General features: G+C 41.4%; 1 protein-coding gene across 1 annotated transcript in view; it reads left to right on the top strand.

Moving 5' to 3' along the window:
- The window catches only part of LOC133386873 (vitellogenin-1-like), a 46,756-nt gene extending 37,611 nt beyond the window's left edge, over window positions 1-9,145 (top strand). The window contains exons 25-33 of the mRNA XM_061630644.1: window positions 469-675; window positions 1,806-1,948; window positions 2,041-2,179; window positions 4,044-4,161; window positions 5,432-5,624; window positions 6,891-6,976; window positions 7,431-7,525; window positions 7,642-7,798; window positions 9,000-9,145. Of these exons, the coding sequence (XP_061486628.1) occupies window positions 469-675; window positions 1,806-1,948; window positions 2,041-2,179; window positions 4,044-4,161; window positions 5,432-5,624; window positions 6,891-6,976; window positions 7,431-7,525; window positions 7,642-7,798; window positions 9,000-9,052 (1,191 nt within the window). The 3' untranslated portion in view covers window positions 9,053-9,145. The remainder of the gene's footprint in view (window positions 1-468; window positions 676-1,805; window positions 1,949-2,040; window positions 2,180-4,043; window positions 4,162-5,431; window positions 5,625-6,890; window positions 6,977-7,430; window positions 7,526-7,641; window positions 7,799-8,999) is intronic.
- Window positions 9,146-17,678: the final 8,533 nt, after the last annotated feature.

Here is a 17,678-nt window from a genome sequence, read left to right as displayed (position 1 = left end):
TAGTGTTCATAGCTACGTCTCTCAGCAATGGTGTGTGAGGCAAGCAGAGCACAGTGGTGCCCTCCTGGCAGCAATTGTGCTGTGTTCACCAGGATGGGGCAGGGTTAGGTGATGGCGAAGTCAAGGGAACTCCATGTTGGCAGTGCTGCTGCCAACCTGGAGCTCCCCCAACCTTGCCACCTTCGTGCCCCATGCAGCAAACACAATACCACTAAGAGGGCACTGCTGCCCCAGGCTCACGTGCCATTGCTGACTTGTCGCTTGACCTGGAGATCAGCTGTCTGACAAGCTGACAAAAATACCTGTAAAAGGAGAAAAGTAATTTTTTAAAAAAAAAACTCTATCAGATCTATTTCAATTCTCAGTGCATATATTCTAACACAATTCTATGTGAGAAGTTCTCTTAGATAACAGCAACTGATCATCATGTGTATTAAAATGGTGCCCATTTGTTTTCCTGTTTTTCAGATTCAGTCCCATGGAGATGCACTTCTACCTTACTTCACTGTTGTGGCTCAGGCAGTTAGGAGTGATAACAAAGATCAAGGCTATAAGTTTTCAATATATATGAATCACGGCCAAGACAAACTCCATTCCAAAATGGTTGCAACTGAGCTTGCCAAAACCAAATGGAGAGCATGCTGGGATAGCATTGTCTCACCTTTCAAATTCCAGGTAAAATCTTTTTTTTTATGTGCTTTTATTTATTTTTGCAATTCGTAAGCCATTTTTTAGCAATCAGTGGTGTCACTAGGGTTGGTGTCACCCGGTGTGACCTGCACCTGCCGCACCGCCCTAGTGACGCCCCTGATGCAGCGTGCATGTGAGTTGGAGGGAGGCGGGAGAGAAAGAGTGTGTGGGAGCGAGCTGCGAGGGAGTGCAAAGGAGCCAGCCTGTGAGGCAGCAGGGCAGGCGCTGAGGGAAGAGGGCAGTCACCGCGCTCGCTCCTGATCTCTCTCTCTCTCTCTCTCCTCCTTGGCCACGCCTGCAACTTCCCGGCAGTGGTGCCTAGGGCAGGGGGAGGCTCTGGGTGTCACCCCCATCTCGTGGTGTCACCTGGTGTGGCCCACATCTGTCGCACCACCCTAGTGATGCCCTTGTTAGCAATTCTTCTCCAAAGCTACACTGGATAAAACATTAAAATACAATAAAGCAATTTATGAATAATAATTAACATCAAATGAATTGACAACTGAGGCAGAGCAGTTCTTAAATAAAATAATAATAATAATAATAATAATAATTCCAAACTGATTAGGAGTATAGATTACTTCAGGCAGAAGATCTGCTTAAAGCTTGAAAACCAAAAGGGAAGGGGCTAAACAGGTCTCTTAAAGGAAGGAGCTTCAGAGTAAAGGAGGGAGCTTCAGAGTCGAGCACAATAACAGAGAAAGCCATATTCCACTTAACCATCAACCATGCCTTGATGGATCTCAACAGACAGGTTTATGAGGGGAGAGAGGCAGTCTTTTAAGTACTCGTCCCCAAAATAATTTAGGGTGGCCATAACTATTTATTTATAAGAATATTTATAAACCACCAACTCATAAGAAAAGTGTCATGGTGGACTACAATAAAATCACTAAAATATCATGACATTCTAAATGCATAAAATTCAGAACAAATAACTAATCATGAATTCCTCTAACTGGCAGGAAAAGTTTTTATCATATGGAATAGAGACATAGCTCCCACAGTTTTCAAAATCCAGCAATGTGATGAAGATACCATATTATGATCCAAACAGGCAATTCGGTTTTCATTTCATTCCTATGATATTAAATGACTTGTTCTTCCTTCCAAAGAATGATGTGAGCTGGGGTAATGAATGCCAAGATTACAGAATTCAAGTAAAGGGTTCCAGTGGCCAGGTTGCAAGACACACAGCCTTCCAAACAAACTTGAAGTGGACAAAGGTTCCACGCCTCCTACAGAGACTAGCTTCTTGGTATAGCAACCACCTCATTTCTCATTATTCTAATTGTTGCACATTTGGAGTTTTGAAAAATCTGGCTAAATCATATTTTTTATTTCATCAAGGGCTGAGGGTATCCTTCCTGGTACTGCATACATATCAGGGTTCACAAGGGTTTATCAGAAGAATCCTTCCCGTGAGGTTATGGTGAGAGCGATTGCAACATCTCCTTATACAGCTGCTATAGTCTTTAAAGTTCCTGAGGTATGTACTCATCATCCCTTTTATTAAACATGGTTATTAAGAGTCATTTGTCTTTGGGGAATCAATTGGGTGGTCAGCAAGGACAGTTATGTTCAAAGGATGTTTTCTGGGATCAGTGTGGAGATGCAAAGAGGTGGCACAAGCTCTATTCTGAATTCTCAGCTGCCACCCTCATTTAGAGTGTGCCTCGAAACAGCTAAGAGGCATACTATAATGGTAGATCACCTTCCCAGTAATTTTTACCTATGCAGTTCTTTTTTGCTTCATAAATTTGGATTGGTGTTGGAAACCAATACCAAAATTCTTTATTTTCTGCAGAGAATTGTTGTTTTTAACAGGGAAGAATTGTTTTGTTTTCCAGGACTTGTGGAGGCACTTAAAAGTATTTCATCGGCACTTCCTTTCCTTATTTACTTCCTGGTAAATGAATAGCTCTGCAAATTGATTCATTTTTTAAAATTGATTTAGTTATACTTGGAAATTACCCAAAGCTATTTATTTCTTGATTTGGGGAGAATTGCTTTGGCAAAGTTAGAAAAAAATCGTGTCAGAGAAGTAAACACCTGCAGTTTCCAAAAGGCTGAGGTAGACTTCCCAAGGAGACACAGACTGAGTGCCCCTATTTAATCTATGAAAGACAGTGGACAAGGAGTAGCAGTTTTCTCATCCATATATATAGGGCCAGGATTGACTCTTGCATGTCTTTCCCTTCTTTCTGGCGTATACATGTCTACTCAGAGGTAAACCCAACTGAGTTCTAAGGGACTAACTCCCAGGTAAGAACATAAGAAGAGCCCACTGGATCAGTCCAGCATCCTGTTCCCACTGTGGCCAACCAAATCCCTATGGGAAACCTGAAAGCAGGATCTGAGCACAATAACACTCTCCCAGTGTGTGATTCTCAGCAACTCATATTCAGAGGCATCCTACTTGATGCTAGAGGTAGACTTATGAAGGTGAGAGTGGCATAGTGGCACAGGTGAAAGTTATCCCCAAGAGAGAATGGATTCCACAAAGCCACTCACAAACACTGTGCAATATACTTTGTAATCTGTATATTATGGCTGACTTTGCGTAGTGCATGTTTCCAAGCCCTCTTGAGTCCCTACAAAATTGTATTAACAGATGGTTGCTGGATGCTCAGAGGACAATGAATTTTTCATGGGGCTTTCTTGCATTTAGATTGAAGTTCACTAATTATAGTTCAGTGGCTAAAACTGTGGGTGCTTCCAGATTGTTGCTATTTTGGGGTGGGGTTCAATCACATACCAGCAAATTCAGGTTGTGTAATCCAAGCTGATTTGGCACTCTTGCAGAACAGAGGCACTTCTCCCTAAAAGCGCACATTTTGTGATAAGGAAAGTGACAGGAAAATGCATTGGAAAGTGTGGGATAACAATTGCTTGATGCAATGTCTTATAACTTCCCTGCAAACAAATCAGGATGAATGCTTAATAAACAGGTCGTCTGGAAGCAACTATGGTTTGGGTCCAGATTGCCACTTCCATAAACTTATCTTCTCTTCAGATAATCAACCAAAATCTAGGGAAGGCACCACACTGGAGGAAAGAGGGAGACATTTCTTCCTTGAAGCCCTCTGGTACTACCTCTCATGCTGCTCCAAAGAGTTCACCAATCTCCAGAGCAGATTCTCAGGGGGCACAGGGGACTTCAGGGGGAAGGAAGAATCAACAAAAATCATCTTCCTCACTTCCTTCAGCATAAATGGAACTCTGCTGAGCATAAATCTGGATGTAACCGTATTGGTTTAAGAATTTGAAAAATAGGTATGTTTTAGTTTATGTAGTTAAATGATAAATCAAGAAACAAGCTTTCTCTACAGCCATATTGATTTGTTTTCTAGGAAACCTTTTACAAAGATGGCCTGTGTTCCCCATATGCTTTACCTGTTCTCCCAAGCCCATATTATCGGACTCCAGAAATAAATGAACTATTTTCGTGGCTAGCCAATGCAGATCAAGGTAAAATAATGCTGTGTTTACATCTAGTCAGTCTTTGGATTTATGAGCATTGGCTATTCTTAGTTTATACCAGGAACTTTCTGAAAACATATTGTTTCTAACTCAGAACTGTATGTTTAGTAATCTTATATTGTTTATAGTATCACTGACTTTGTTTTGATGTTTTTTTTTAATTATTGAGTTATGTCATTGTTCCTTTCTGTTTTGTAACCTACCCTGCAACCTTGTGGTACAGTCGGCAATAAATATAGGGCTCCTTCTTGGAGGAAGGGTGGGATATTCATTTATTTATTTTTATTTATTAAATTTATTAGTCGCCCATCTGGCTGGTTGTCCAGCCACTCTGGGCGACGTACAAAATAAAAACCTACAAATACATTAAAACATTAAAAATCTCAACAATAATAATAAAACCTAACCCACCCCAAAAGCCTGCCTGAAGAGCCAGGTCTTCAAGGCCCGGCGGAAGCTCATCATAGAGGGGGCCTGGCGGAGATCATTTGGGAGGGAATTCCACAAAGTGGGGGCCACAATTGAAAAAGCCCTCTCCCTAGTCCTCACCAGTCAAGCTGTTTTAACTGGTGGGATAGAGAGAAGGCCTTTTGAGGCTGATATATAAATTTAATAAATAAAGAAATAAAGAAATACTTTGACAGCACAGTCTTTTGCATGTCAACTTAAGTCCCAATAAGTTCAGTAAAAATGTACTAGGTAATAGTAATAGTAATAAATTACAACCACAGTATCATTTGCCAAACTACTACAGACATACCCTGCTTAACATCGCTTCACTTAACGTCGCCTTGCTATAACGTACATGCTCCATACATCCCCATACCCCACTTAACATTCACACACTTCGCAATAGCGTACACTTTATTGGCATGATGCCGCTGCCATCTAGTGGTGATTGCGTGAAGTACAAGTGAAGACAATTGCTTCACTTAACGTTTATTTTCGCTTAAAGTATCCTCTCCGGTCCCATTGCAAACGTTAAAGCAGGGTATGCCTGTAGTTCTCTTGCTTGTTTATAACCACATAACAGGACAGCTCTACTGAGATTCATATGTTTAAGTGGTAAAAGTTTAACAAATGTTGAGGTCTGGTCAAGCCCAGAGGCCTTTTTGTTCAAACTAGCTTCCTAAGGAATTCATCCCAGCTGGAAGGTTGAAACCAAAGTCTTACAAGAAAATATGCTTCCAGACATCTGCCTAGCCACTGCATATTTATGGCTATGCATCTGACTGAGATATTTTTACTATCTTATCAGCTGTATGTGAGGTGGATAGAGAAAGGGTGCTGACCTTCGACAACAAGATATTCAGCATTAGTGCAAACAAGCATGCCTGTGACCTCTTGGTAGTCCAAGACTGCAACAAAAAAGAAATTCATGAACCAGAGTTCGTTATTTGGGTAACAAAGACCAGCTCTGATCTTCAGATTCACATCAATATGACTTCAACGTAAGTTTTTAACAAATACACAGGTTTTTTCAGATTATATAGCCACCGGAAACGAGAAAGGTTTTCCATTAGTTTTGTTGGAATGGGAACTACATTAGAAATAATTGCAAATTAACCTACATATATAACTAGGGTTGCCAGGTTCCTGGCCTGAGACTGATCCTGTATCATCAGGAGAAGATAAAGTCAGCCAAGCGCAGGTGTTCTTGCAACGCTGTAAAGAGAAAAACCACAAGGTGGAATACTCCCTTCCCCCTGCACAACTTTTAAAGATACAGAAGACCTCTTGGTTGCCAGGCCCGGCCTCCAAGAGGTCTTCTGTATCTTTAAAAGGTGTGCAGGGGGAAGGGAGTATTCCACCTTGTGGTTTTTCTCTTTACAGCATTGCAAGAACACCTGCACTTGGCTGACTTTCTCTTCTCCTAAAGATACAGGATCAGTCTCAGGCCAGGAACCTGGCAACCCTATATATAGCATGTAACATGGTCTGTGTTCTGTACAGCTGCTTTATTGCCAGCTCTTCCACAGTAGCAGATCTCCACAAGGCAGGTGTGTGTTGCCATTGCACTAATGCACAACTGGGCCAGAGGATCCAGATTGCAGAAATGTGGTATCAGTTTCCTCAGAAGTGAATGGGATCAGATCATAGTCATGTCATGCCATATTGTCAACGCCTTGAGAGGTGTAGAGTGACCAGCATTGGGGGAAAAATACATTTGGTTTGCATTTTAATGTGATCCAGGCATTCCAAACCAATATGCAAACCAAAACCAGCTATCCTTCAAAATTTGCCAACTTCTCCAAATTTTGCATGCATTTCTTAATCAAAAAATATTAAAAAGGGATATATTAAGGGAAAATACACACAAAAATGTTTATATTAGTAAAAATGCTTGTAAATATACCTATATTAGGAAAATAGCTTACATATATTAGAGAAAACTGGAAAAAAAGAATATGAATATTGAAATACATTTTCATGTAGACAAACTGACACAGGTGAACTGAATTTAACATTGGAGACATGAAAAACTGAAATGGACAGATTTGTCCATCCCTAAGGGTGACTTGGCCCATCTTTCCACTCCTGTCAAGCCACAGGAATAGCAGAATGAGAAACCTTAGAGGGAATTACTGCAATTTTGGAATGTGCTTGTAAATAACAGCTATAGGAGAAGGATAGGATGCTTTATTTTGATCATTACTATTCGTTTTTTCACCTTCTAACACATGCAAAATACCTTTTACCTTTTCCATCCACCACAGCTATATCAAAATCTCGAATTCACTTAGTGTGTTATATAATGGAGAACCAATTCTGGTTGACAGACAGCAGTTTGAGGATGACGCAGGTACTGTATCTGATTTTATGCTTTTCCTTAAGTTAGAGCATACTTCAGTTCTCCTGTCAGACTTCAGTTCAAGTCCTTTGAATACAACTTTATAAAAAAAAACTTTAGTAATTTGACAACCCTACTGTAACAACAAGATAAAGTACAGTTTGAAAGCAAGATGTTTAATGAGCATTGAACCATTAAGGTGTAATTGCTGGGATAGCTGAGTATCCTGCCTACAAACTGGATGGAAATTTTGTATACTGCAGTCAGTACAACCTGACACCACAGAATCTGACAGAATCATAGTGAAAATGGCCATGTCTCAGATCCCACTCGGTAGGCAAGTATCATAAAGGAATGTTAAATGGCTATATGTGAATGAAATGTACACATATCTATGTGCACTGTTGAAACTTGTTTTTGTTCTTGAACTAGGCAAGCCATTTTCAACTATCCCATCTCTTCACAGAGCACATTAAAATGTATAGAAACAAGACCGCTATTGCTTTGGAGGATCCATCCAAAGGCCTGCAGAATGTGACATATAATGGTAACACATTGAGAGTAAGTCCACCAGCCTGCTGTTTTGAGGCTAGAATTTCCTGCTCCATTCCTTTAATATATTACTTTGTAAGGAAATCAACATGATAATCTACAGCAAAGATTCATTATCCATGCAGGTTATAGTTTCTTCAGTGATGAGAGGCAATACCTGCGGACTTTGTGGAGACAACAACGGAGAAATAAGAAATGAAGGCCAGATGCCGAATCGAGAGCTGGCATCAAGTGACACTGAGTTTTACCGTTCCTGGTTTTTGACAGACAATTGTGTTACCGGTCAGTTAAATTTGGAAATTGCAACAGCAATTAATAGTTTGACATAATTTCCTGTACAATTTCCTTGGAAGAAACAGCACATCATCACATCACCTTCCTCCCAGAGGCATTTGTAGCCACATATTGAATGCCCAGTCATGGTGGCAGCCTCTCTTTCTAGCAGCTTAGACCTGGAGAGGAGAGGTGGCTTTTAAGCTTTAAAGGCCACTTTGTAAAGTTGCAAGTAGACTCTCTTTTTTTAAAAAAAAATGGTATTGGAAATGGAATGGAATGGTCCTTGCTTTGTCCACATGTAAAAACATCATGAAATGACTTGATCTTGTCTTGTCTGTCCCCAATCCTGGCTACACGAAGTTGGGAGGGGGCCAATGACCTGTGACAATTGTGTTATCATTGGTATGCTATGAATCTGTCAGCTCAAAAATTCAAGTCTCCCCTACTTTTCACTATTACTAATGGTCTAAGGCACAACTGTGTCCCCGTGAGTAGATTATGTGAAATTTTATGGTAGATGTGGGTTGCCATGTGCCTCATACACCCTCTTCAGCTGTGCCTTTCATAAGGCAAAGCTGCCACTGTGAGGGAAGGAGGGAAGAAGCAATGAGACTCTGCACCACTAATGCCATCAGCCAAAACAATTTCACTCACTTTGTAAGTAGCCCTGCCCAGGGTTTTCCTCCCTTCTCAGCATCTGGAGAGGATAGTTAGTTCAAACCTATCTGTGAAATTCAACTCCCATCCCACCACACCTTGAAATTCACTGCCCCTTAGGATTTTACAGTCCAGAGCCTGTAGTAGTTGCATAGTTGAATTAATAGTTCTTCAGTATGTAGCCTTGATAGGAGAGAACCCAAGTGCCACTGAAGAAGGTTGTCTTCACCCAAAAAGTGCTCAGCTTTTCAGTATTCAATAAGGATAATTAGCACTTGCCTCCTTCTTTGCTTCTTCCTGTTTGCATTAGCAACTGTGTAGGTATCGTTGTGAAAAGAATGACCAGTCAGTTTCTCTTCTGTCTGTAGCTGTAGTGACTAAAATTAGAATAGTATATTAAAAACATCCCATACCTCTTCAACAGATGATCTGAGGGTGTTGTTGTTTTTTGCTAATTCAAGATGGAAATATCACCATCTATTTCATGTAAAAGTGCTTAACATCGGATTCTGTCTACAGTTTATTGATGATGATTTTACTTTTCTGACAGAAACTGCAGCCACCTTGTCTGAATCCCAGAAGACTGTGGCAGCACAACTCTGAGGAGAAGTGGGACTGTGTGAACACTGCCCTGGCAACATACTTTGATGCTCAAAGTAACTGAGTTAGCTGGACAGCCACCCTGGGGATGTAAATACCCCATGAAAAGATGAATATATTAATTAATGTTTATCTGAATTAAACTAAAATCAAATGTGCTATGCATTTTATGAATATCTGAATAAAAACATTGTGCATTAAATAAATATGCATGATCTTATTGTTCCATTAACCCAAAAGCAATTGAGCTGAAAACATTTTAAATAGAGAGAGAATCAGTTATTATTGGTTATAGATCAGTCACCTCAATAACCTCAACATCTTTTATAATAAAAACATGTTAACATAGTCCATTTGTTAAATTCTGTCAAATTGCTATGATATTGACATGACACAGTATTTGATTTTGAAAAGCAGCTATACAATCAGGGTTCAGCCCTGCCCAGCCCCAGAACCTGAGGTCTCCATAGATGAGGATCAGAGAGAGCAGGATTCCCCCTTCCAGCAGGTATCCACACTGCCTGAAGCACCATTTGATCTGGACATCCCTTCCCCAAGACTGGAAGTCTCCATATTAGCTGTCTGAGTTTCTGTCCAGCTCTTAGACACCCCTGCTCTCCCCAGGGCCACAGGAACAGAGGAGATGGCAAGCAAAGCAGGAGCATCAGTGCTGCTGCCAAAGTGTCCAGCTAGTGGCCCAACAGGCTACTTAAGAGAAGGTGACTGAGAAGGGGTGGAACCTCAAGTTCCTGTGTAAGCTTTCAGCCTGAGCTGTTTCACTGAAACAACAGCTTCTTTCAAAGCTCCAGCCTTCCTGAACTGGGCAAAGTAACATAGAGTGGTATTTCCCACATAAACAAACACAGCACCATTATCAGAGGGTTCAGATATAACGCTAAACCACAGTTTAACATTACACGTACAAGCCTTGTGACCCTCTCCATTCCCTTCTGTTTTCAGCTAACCAGTTTGTTATGTCCAAACCAGACAAACTATAGTTACTTTTTAACTATGGTTTTATCCAAACAAGCCAACTTCAAAATGCAATTTATGGTTCTGTTTTGTTCATATAAACCATGGTTAAAACCAACCACAATTCCCAGTTGAGACTTTGAATAGTTGAAAATGTAAGTGGATGCTTCTGATATCCTGATGGCCATGATGAAGTAGAAGAGGGGAGGAGGAGCCAGTTTGTGCACTCAGCACTAAATCATCATCATCATCATAAAATTTATATCCTATTCTTCTTCCCAGAAAACAGACTTTAAAATCAATAAAAACAAAACATCTTTTTTTAAAAAAGACGTTTAAAAACATTTTAAAAAGTAATTCCAACACAGATACAGACTTGTTTATCTTTATGTCTGAGCCAAGTACTATGTCACCACAACCGGTCTTTTTCATTGCATCTTATTTCCTACCTGCTAATGAAAAATGGAAATGGACTGCCTTTAAGTCGATCCCGACTTATGGGTTTTCATGGTAAGGGGTATTCAGAGGGGGTTTACCATTGCCTCCCTCTGAGGCTAGTCCTCCCCAGCTGGCTAGGGCCTGCTCAGCTTGCCACAGATGCACAAGCCAGCCCTTTCCTTGTCCACAACTGCCAGCTGGGGGGCAACTGGGCTCCTTGGGACTATGCAGCTTGCCCACGGTTGTGCAGGTGGCAGGGCACATAACCCCTGAGCCACTCCCTGTGGGGGTGATCTTTAGCTGGCCTTTGACACCCAGGAACCACAAGCGGGGATTTGAACTCACAGACTTTGAACTCCCAGCCAGGCTCTCCTCTCCACTGTGCTATACCAGCTGTTACCTGCTAATAATGTATTTGATCTATTTCAGCCAGATCATTTTGCCTTGTTTCCTTATGTTATTTATTTTATTTATTTATTATTAAACTTGTATACCACACCATAGCCGAAGCTCTCTGGGCGGTTTACAATAACTAAAAACAAATACAATTTAAAATACATCTTTTAAAAAACAATTTAAAACACAATTTAAAAATTTAAAACAATATAGAACACATGCTAAAATGCCTGGGAGAAGAGGAAAGTCTTGACCTGGCGTCACAAAAATAACAGTGTTGGCGCCAGGCACACCTCGTCAGAAAGATCATTCCATAATTTGGGGGCCACCACTGAGAAGACTTCCCTCAGAGTAGGCACCCGGAGGAGGGCCTTTGATCTTGAACGTAGTGTACGGGTGGGTTCATATCGGGAGAGGCGTTCCATCAGGTATTATGATCCCAAGCCGTGTAAGGCTTTATAGGTCAATACCAGCACCTTGAATCGAGCTCGTAAACATAAAGGCAGCCAGTGCAAGCGGGCCAGAATCGGTTTTATATGTTCGGACCATCTGGTCCCTGTTACCAATTTGGCCGCTGTATTTTGCACAAGCTGCCATTTCCGAACCATCTTCAAAGGCAGCCCCACGTAGAGTGCATTGCATATTCAGAGCACTAAACTAATAAATGCATGTCCTTTAAGCTCTGTGGGCATTTGACAGAAATCTCTAATTTATATAATTTAATTTTTTTACATTATATATGCCAGCCCAACATTAAGTGGGCAATGAAAACTTAGCATGATTAGATTTCCTTTTAACTCTCACTTGCATAAAAAAAGCTTTTCATATTTAGCATACTATAAAGTCACAGTTGTTTCTTTTAAAGATTTTTTTAAGTAAACAAGGCAAATCTATGCTTGCAGCTTTCAGAGGAGCTTTGGCCTGATCTAAAGTCTTGCATGCAACAGGTCCCAGGTTCAACCCCCAGCAAATCCTGGAGAGCCACTGCCAGTCAGTGTAGACAATACAGTGTTAGATGGGCCAAGTATTTGACTTGATATAAGGCAGCTTCCTATGTTCCCTTGAAGGAGAGTTTTGTTCTACCTATAGTTTAAATTAACCTTTCTATGAAAAGTTAGACCAGTGGCAGAGCAATCCTAAAGCTGGGCAAAGGTGGGCTGCAAGTCATTGGAAGCGGAATAAGTGACCTTTGGCCAGTGGAAAAGGAAGCCCATCATTGCGGTCAGCACTCATGCTGCCGGATTATACACAGACACTTGTATGCCTATGGAAATGTGTACATGTTTTGCCAGCAGTGGGAGAGAAAAGGGGAAGTCACAAGTGTGGATCCTAGGTCCTCTCATTCCCACAATGCAAACCCACCCACTACACTCACACAGGGACATAAACTACACCAGCCCTCAGGGTGCCATAGGAATCATTGGAATCAATGGGAGAGGAAAAGGAAAGAAAAGTGGAGGGGAGGAGAAAACGAAAGCAAAAGTCACCACATCTCACATAGCCTTGCCTGGCCACAGATAGTCAGCAGGATTTCAGATGTGGCAGTTGGTCTGTCACAGAATCTCCCGCTGCTGCCGCCACCACAGTACCACCATATGTTGGGTTGCTCTTGGGTATTCTTCCAGGAGGTTAAACAGGACATTGCCTTATTCCTTCCCTCTTCAAGTCTCTTTCTGCCTGTTTGGATGTCTTTGTGGGTGGGGTGGAAAAAAGTGGAGTGGTTCTAGAGTTATCAGTAGCAAAGAGTAAGAATCTTGGGGTGCGGGGAGGGATTTTTAAATCCTAAAATGCAAAAATATAACACAAAAATTAATTTGAAGGGGAAAGTGAAGTTAATTTTCCAAGCTCCAAAAGACTAAAGAAAGACTATGTTTGCCTGTAGTGCCCATAGAAGTGATACATTCAAACTTAAAAGCAAAAACCTTCAATCAAATAGTGAGGCAAGAAATGCAAAGCAGGGCAAACAGGGGCATCCTTGGTATGCAGAGGACCTGGTTTTTATTTTTCACAAGATGCCATAGTTAAAAATGCTATTAGCTACATTGTCTGTCCATAGTTTGATTGTGCAACTTCTTTCTTTAAAACACAACCTTGGCCCCCATCTCACTTTTCTTCTTCCTTTTGCTTCTAAACTTTTGTGCTTTCAAAAAGACTCCTAATTTTTTTCCCTTTAAATCAGATGATCAGATATGTATGCCTGTGTTTACGCGTGCTCAAGCAGTTGTGCACGGGTGTGTGAAGTGTGATCACGCAGAGAAGCACACATATATATGAGTCAGCAGGGCCATGTGTTGCTATAGAAAATTACAAATATTTATGACTATACAACAGCATGGACATTTTCTTTCCATCTCATGGAAAACTGTTCTTTCCAGTAATTCTCACTGCACATTTTATATCCCTCAAACTGTTGGAGGCTACAGTCCCAAGAAGGATTACAATTGGGTGGGGACATAGAGCAAACAGGAAGTACAGCGTGTTTCTTGTTCCTTCTCTTTCATACGACAAATATGTCGACATCCCAAGTGAACTATAATTTGTACCTTCCTCAATCATCTCCATTCTTCTTAGAGAACCCAAGTCATATTAGGACCTATTGAACTTCTTGTATGCAGTTGTGCTTCAGACATTCTCAGACCACATGGGGTTATTCCTCAGGAGCACCTAGACATCTGGGTACTACGAGGTAAAAAAAACAAGTAGCCATAACAAATGCATTAAACATACACTGGGTTACATGCAATTTAATATTGAACTTTTTAAATCCTATTGGAATACATTTGAAAGTCGCTTTGAATCTTCCCTCATCACCAAAATCTCTATTTCCCTCTGAAAAGGTGTTTTTGTTCTGTTTTAGATCTGTCCTAAAACTGTGTCCAGCAGAATACTAGTAGATTTGAAAGCCTACAAAATTTTATTTCTATGTTTCTCAGTAATTTAACTATGAAGCGCAACCCCAAAACCACCACCACCCTTGACATCACAAAGTAAATGATGCTGAGACTCAGCAGTGAAATGGCATCATTGTTCTATATTCTTCTTGTGGCTTGGCTGTCATAACTTTGACGATTTGATTCTCCTTCTGCCAACTGCCATAGGAAACACTATTCACTTACATGGTTCATCCAAAGGTCATGCTGGGTGCGTTCAGAAAGAATGTAACCTGGACATCTCAGCAGAAGCCAAAGACCTCCAAAAGAGAGGTGAAGTGAGTGCGCTAGGAAGAAAAGACAATGATGTAGCAGTTGTTTGGTTTTACCTTTGGTAGCACAGAGAGAAGCAGTGATTCAGTCAAGTAAAGGATCTTCTCCAAAAGCAGCGTCAGAAAGATTGGGGGGGATGAAAGAGAGGGAGGGCTTTTGTGGAGAGCAGGGGGACAGGCTTTTCTTTCTTTTGTTCCATTCAGGACAGAGGTAGACAAGTTTCACTATTTCCATTTTTAAAGAGCCACTTTCATTTGTGTGTGTATGTGTTGGTTATTCTGAAGGCGACAATTCACGTTCATTAGTGCCCCCATGCTGAGGTGACTGAGCATCGATTGAAAGAAAGAATATAGACCTACTGACGCTCCTGGCTGTGAAATCCAAACACAATAAAAATCTAGTAATGTACCTTGGACTGAGTGAGGAAAAGAACAAACTCAGATGAAAATCCATCTTCCCAGAGGACTTAAAAATATGTTAATGTTAGAAGTGTCAATATGCAGGTATTCCTTTCCGAAATATACCATACATTTGCCTCAGTTCCATTGAGACACATGCCAGGCGTTCAGACTAAAAAGTCACTGGAAATTACTCTTGATCTGTTTGAAAAAGTTAAACCTAAACTGCCAAAAAACTTCAAAAGTACATTCCACAGTCTTGGCATGTACTGATGAGGTGCAAAACCAACAAGCTGCTGCTTTTGTAGTGTCACTGCAACATATGTTAATTAGATTTCAGCCTTCAGTAGGTGACTGCAACTCAGCAACATCATTTCTAATGCCCACAAATATAGGTAAGAATCTTCTCAACAACTCTGAACTGGTTTTACAAATTCAGAGGTTGATCAAGCACATCTTTTAAAATGCATCCAGTCAAAAACGAAATTAGAAGACTATGAGCTAACAGTGAAAAGTGGCTGCAAAAAAGGCAAATGCTATTTTTGGCTGTATTAACAGAAGGATAGTTTCCAAATTGTGTGAAATACTAGTTCCCCTCTATTCAGCACTGGTTAGGCCTCATCTTTACTGTGTCCAGTTCTGGACACTGCACTTTAAGAAGGATGCAGACAAACGTGGACAGGTTCAGAGGAGGTCAAGAGAATGATCAGGTGACTGGAAACAAAGTCCTATGAGAGGAGACTGAAAGAACTGGACATGTTTAGCCTTGAAAAGAGAAGACTGAGGGGAGATACGATAGCACTCTTCAAGTACCTGAAAGGTTGTGACACAGAGGAAAGCCAGGATCTCTTTTCAATGATCCCAGAGTGCAGGATACAGAATCAAGTTGGGCTCAAGTAGCAGAAAGCCAGATTTCAACTGAGCATCAGGAAAAAACTTCCTAACTATTAGAGGGGTATGACAATGGAACCAATTACCTAGGGAGGTGGTGGGCTCTCCGACACTGGAGGCATTCAAGAGGCAGTGGACAGCTGCCTGTCAGGTATGCTTGAAGGTCAATTCCTGCATTGAGCAGGAGGTTGGACTCAATGACCTAATTGCCCCCTTCCAACTCTACTATTGCATGATTCTAAAACAAAACTGGTCAGCAGCACTTCCAGGTTGGAGGACCCCCAAAACAAGATGCCTTCCAGGGACATCACAAACCACTTCACCCATTCCCCGCAAACACAATGCTGTTGTGGTTGATTGCTCTTCTTTCCTTTGCCAGAAGGGAGGATGGTAATAAGAATCACAGGAGAAGAAGGTGCCCCCTTTTTTTTGGTATATGAAAGAAAAAAGGCAGCTGTTATTTCCTCCCCTACTTAATCACAATCTTAGGGCTCATCCAGATGACTGGAAAATGTGTGACACGCCCGCTATGTGTGTTCATTATTTTTCGGTTGTCCAAATGACGTCTCACGCTGTTACGCATTTTCGCGGGTTAAATCCGCTCCTTGCAATACCGACAAAAATGCAATTTGCTGTTTAAAATCGGGAATCATCCACTGTGCCTTCAGGAGTTAGGATGCAATACCGCGGACTTTACAGCTGATGGGCGGTTCTTGGGCATTTCCCCTTGCCCCTTCTCCTCATTCCAGCCAATCACATATCTGCATTTTTGTGCATGTGCGAGAATAAGCCCGGGAAAATTGAACCAATCATCGCAATGGTGGGGTGTTGGGGGGGGTCTGCAACTACTGCGCAGATGCATTTTATTTTTTGCCAGCCTGCAAACTGGGCAGCCGCTCTGGGTGAGATCTGCAATGCACAGCAAGCGAGAAAGGGGGTGGTGGTCGGTTTCAGCCTGCCTCCGAAAGCCTTGTCAATTTCATTCTACTTGCTGGGGTTTTTGCTTCAAATCAGAAAAGCATACATTCGTTTAAGTGTAATATCGCAAATGCAAACAAGAAAAGGGCTTCTGGTCAGTTTCAAGCCTGCTCCGGAAAGCTTTGTCAATTTCATTCTCCGTGGGAAGGAAAGGGAGAAGGAGGGGGGGTGACACGTTTCTTGCTTTTTTGGAGAAATAAGTGCATTTCCAGCATGTGTATCTCCTTAAATATCAATAAAGGCAGAAAAGCATACATTCGTTTAAGTGTAATATCGCAAATGCAAACAAGAAAAGGACTTCTGGTCAATTTCAAGCCTGCTCCGGAAAGCTTTGTCAATTTCATTCTCCGTGGGAAGGAAAGGGAGAAGGAGGGGGGGTGACACGTTTCTTGCTTTTTTGGAGAAATAAGTGCAATTGCCAGCGTGTGTATCTCCTTAAATATCAATAAAGGCAGAAAAGCATACATTCATTTAAGAATAATATTGCAAATACAAACAAGGCAGGCGTGAAACCAACCAGCAGCCTTTCCTTCCGAGGCGAGAACTCCTTTACAGCCATATTGTGCTTTGTTGCAAAGGGGGAGAGGAGCATACGTCATTTTTTTGCTGACCAATTGGTTGATAGGGGGAGGTTTTAGAGGCGGAGCTTGGAAAAAGCGAAAAGAATGTAGAGGTCTTACCGCTGCGTGTGCGGGTGCAAAAAGGCGTTTTTTTTAATTGGGAAAGAGCGAACTAAAAGGCAAAGTGAGGACTATCAGATGACAAACCGAAATGGAAACCGTGGATTATCCCGCTCCGTTTGGATAAGCCCTTAGTAAGAAGGGAGGAAAGAACAGGTATCTTTTTTTTCCTATGTCAACAAGGAAAGACATGCTTTCCTCTTCCCCCACATCTCCCTACAAGCCATCCTGTGAAGAAGTTGGGGGGGAGAACAGCCCCCACTTTTATGATGCATGAAAGAAAGCGGAACCCCCACCCCCAACTATCTATCAGGACAGTTGGGGATGTGAAAGGGGGAAAATGGGTCTCAAAAAGAAAAAAGAGAAGTGTTCTTACTCTTCCCCCTAGTCTTACCAAGGTAGCAGGAATGGGAATGAATGGGCTCCTTTCTCCATTCCCCTCAGCCATTATTTATTTATTTAATAAAATTTCTTGCCCGCCTTTTACCATAAGGTCCCAGGGCAGACAACAGCAATTAAAGCCACACCATTAAAAACAGCAACATAATCACACAATTAAAAACAAGTTTTAAAAAAAACTGCTTATACCCAATTATTTAAAACACACACACACACAACAATGTCAAAGCCAACAAAGCCAAAGTATCACAGTGCAGATTAAACAAAACAGAAG

Source organism: Rhineura floridana, chromosome 6, assembly GCF_030035675.1.
Source record: "Rhineura floridana isolate rRhiFlo1 chromosome 6, rRhiFlo1.hap2, whole genome shotgun sequence".
NCBI classification, from domain to species: domain Eukaryota; kingdom Metazoa; phylum Chordata; class Lepidosauria; order Squamata; family Rhineuridae; genus Rhineura; species Rhineura floridana.
The sequence above is the reverse complement of the archived record's forward strand: the minus strand, read 5'-3'. Positions and strand labels throughout refer to the sequence as shown.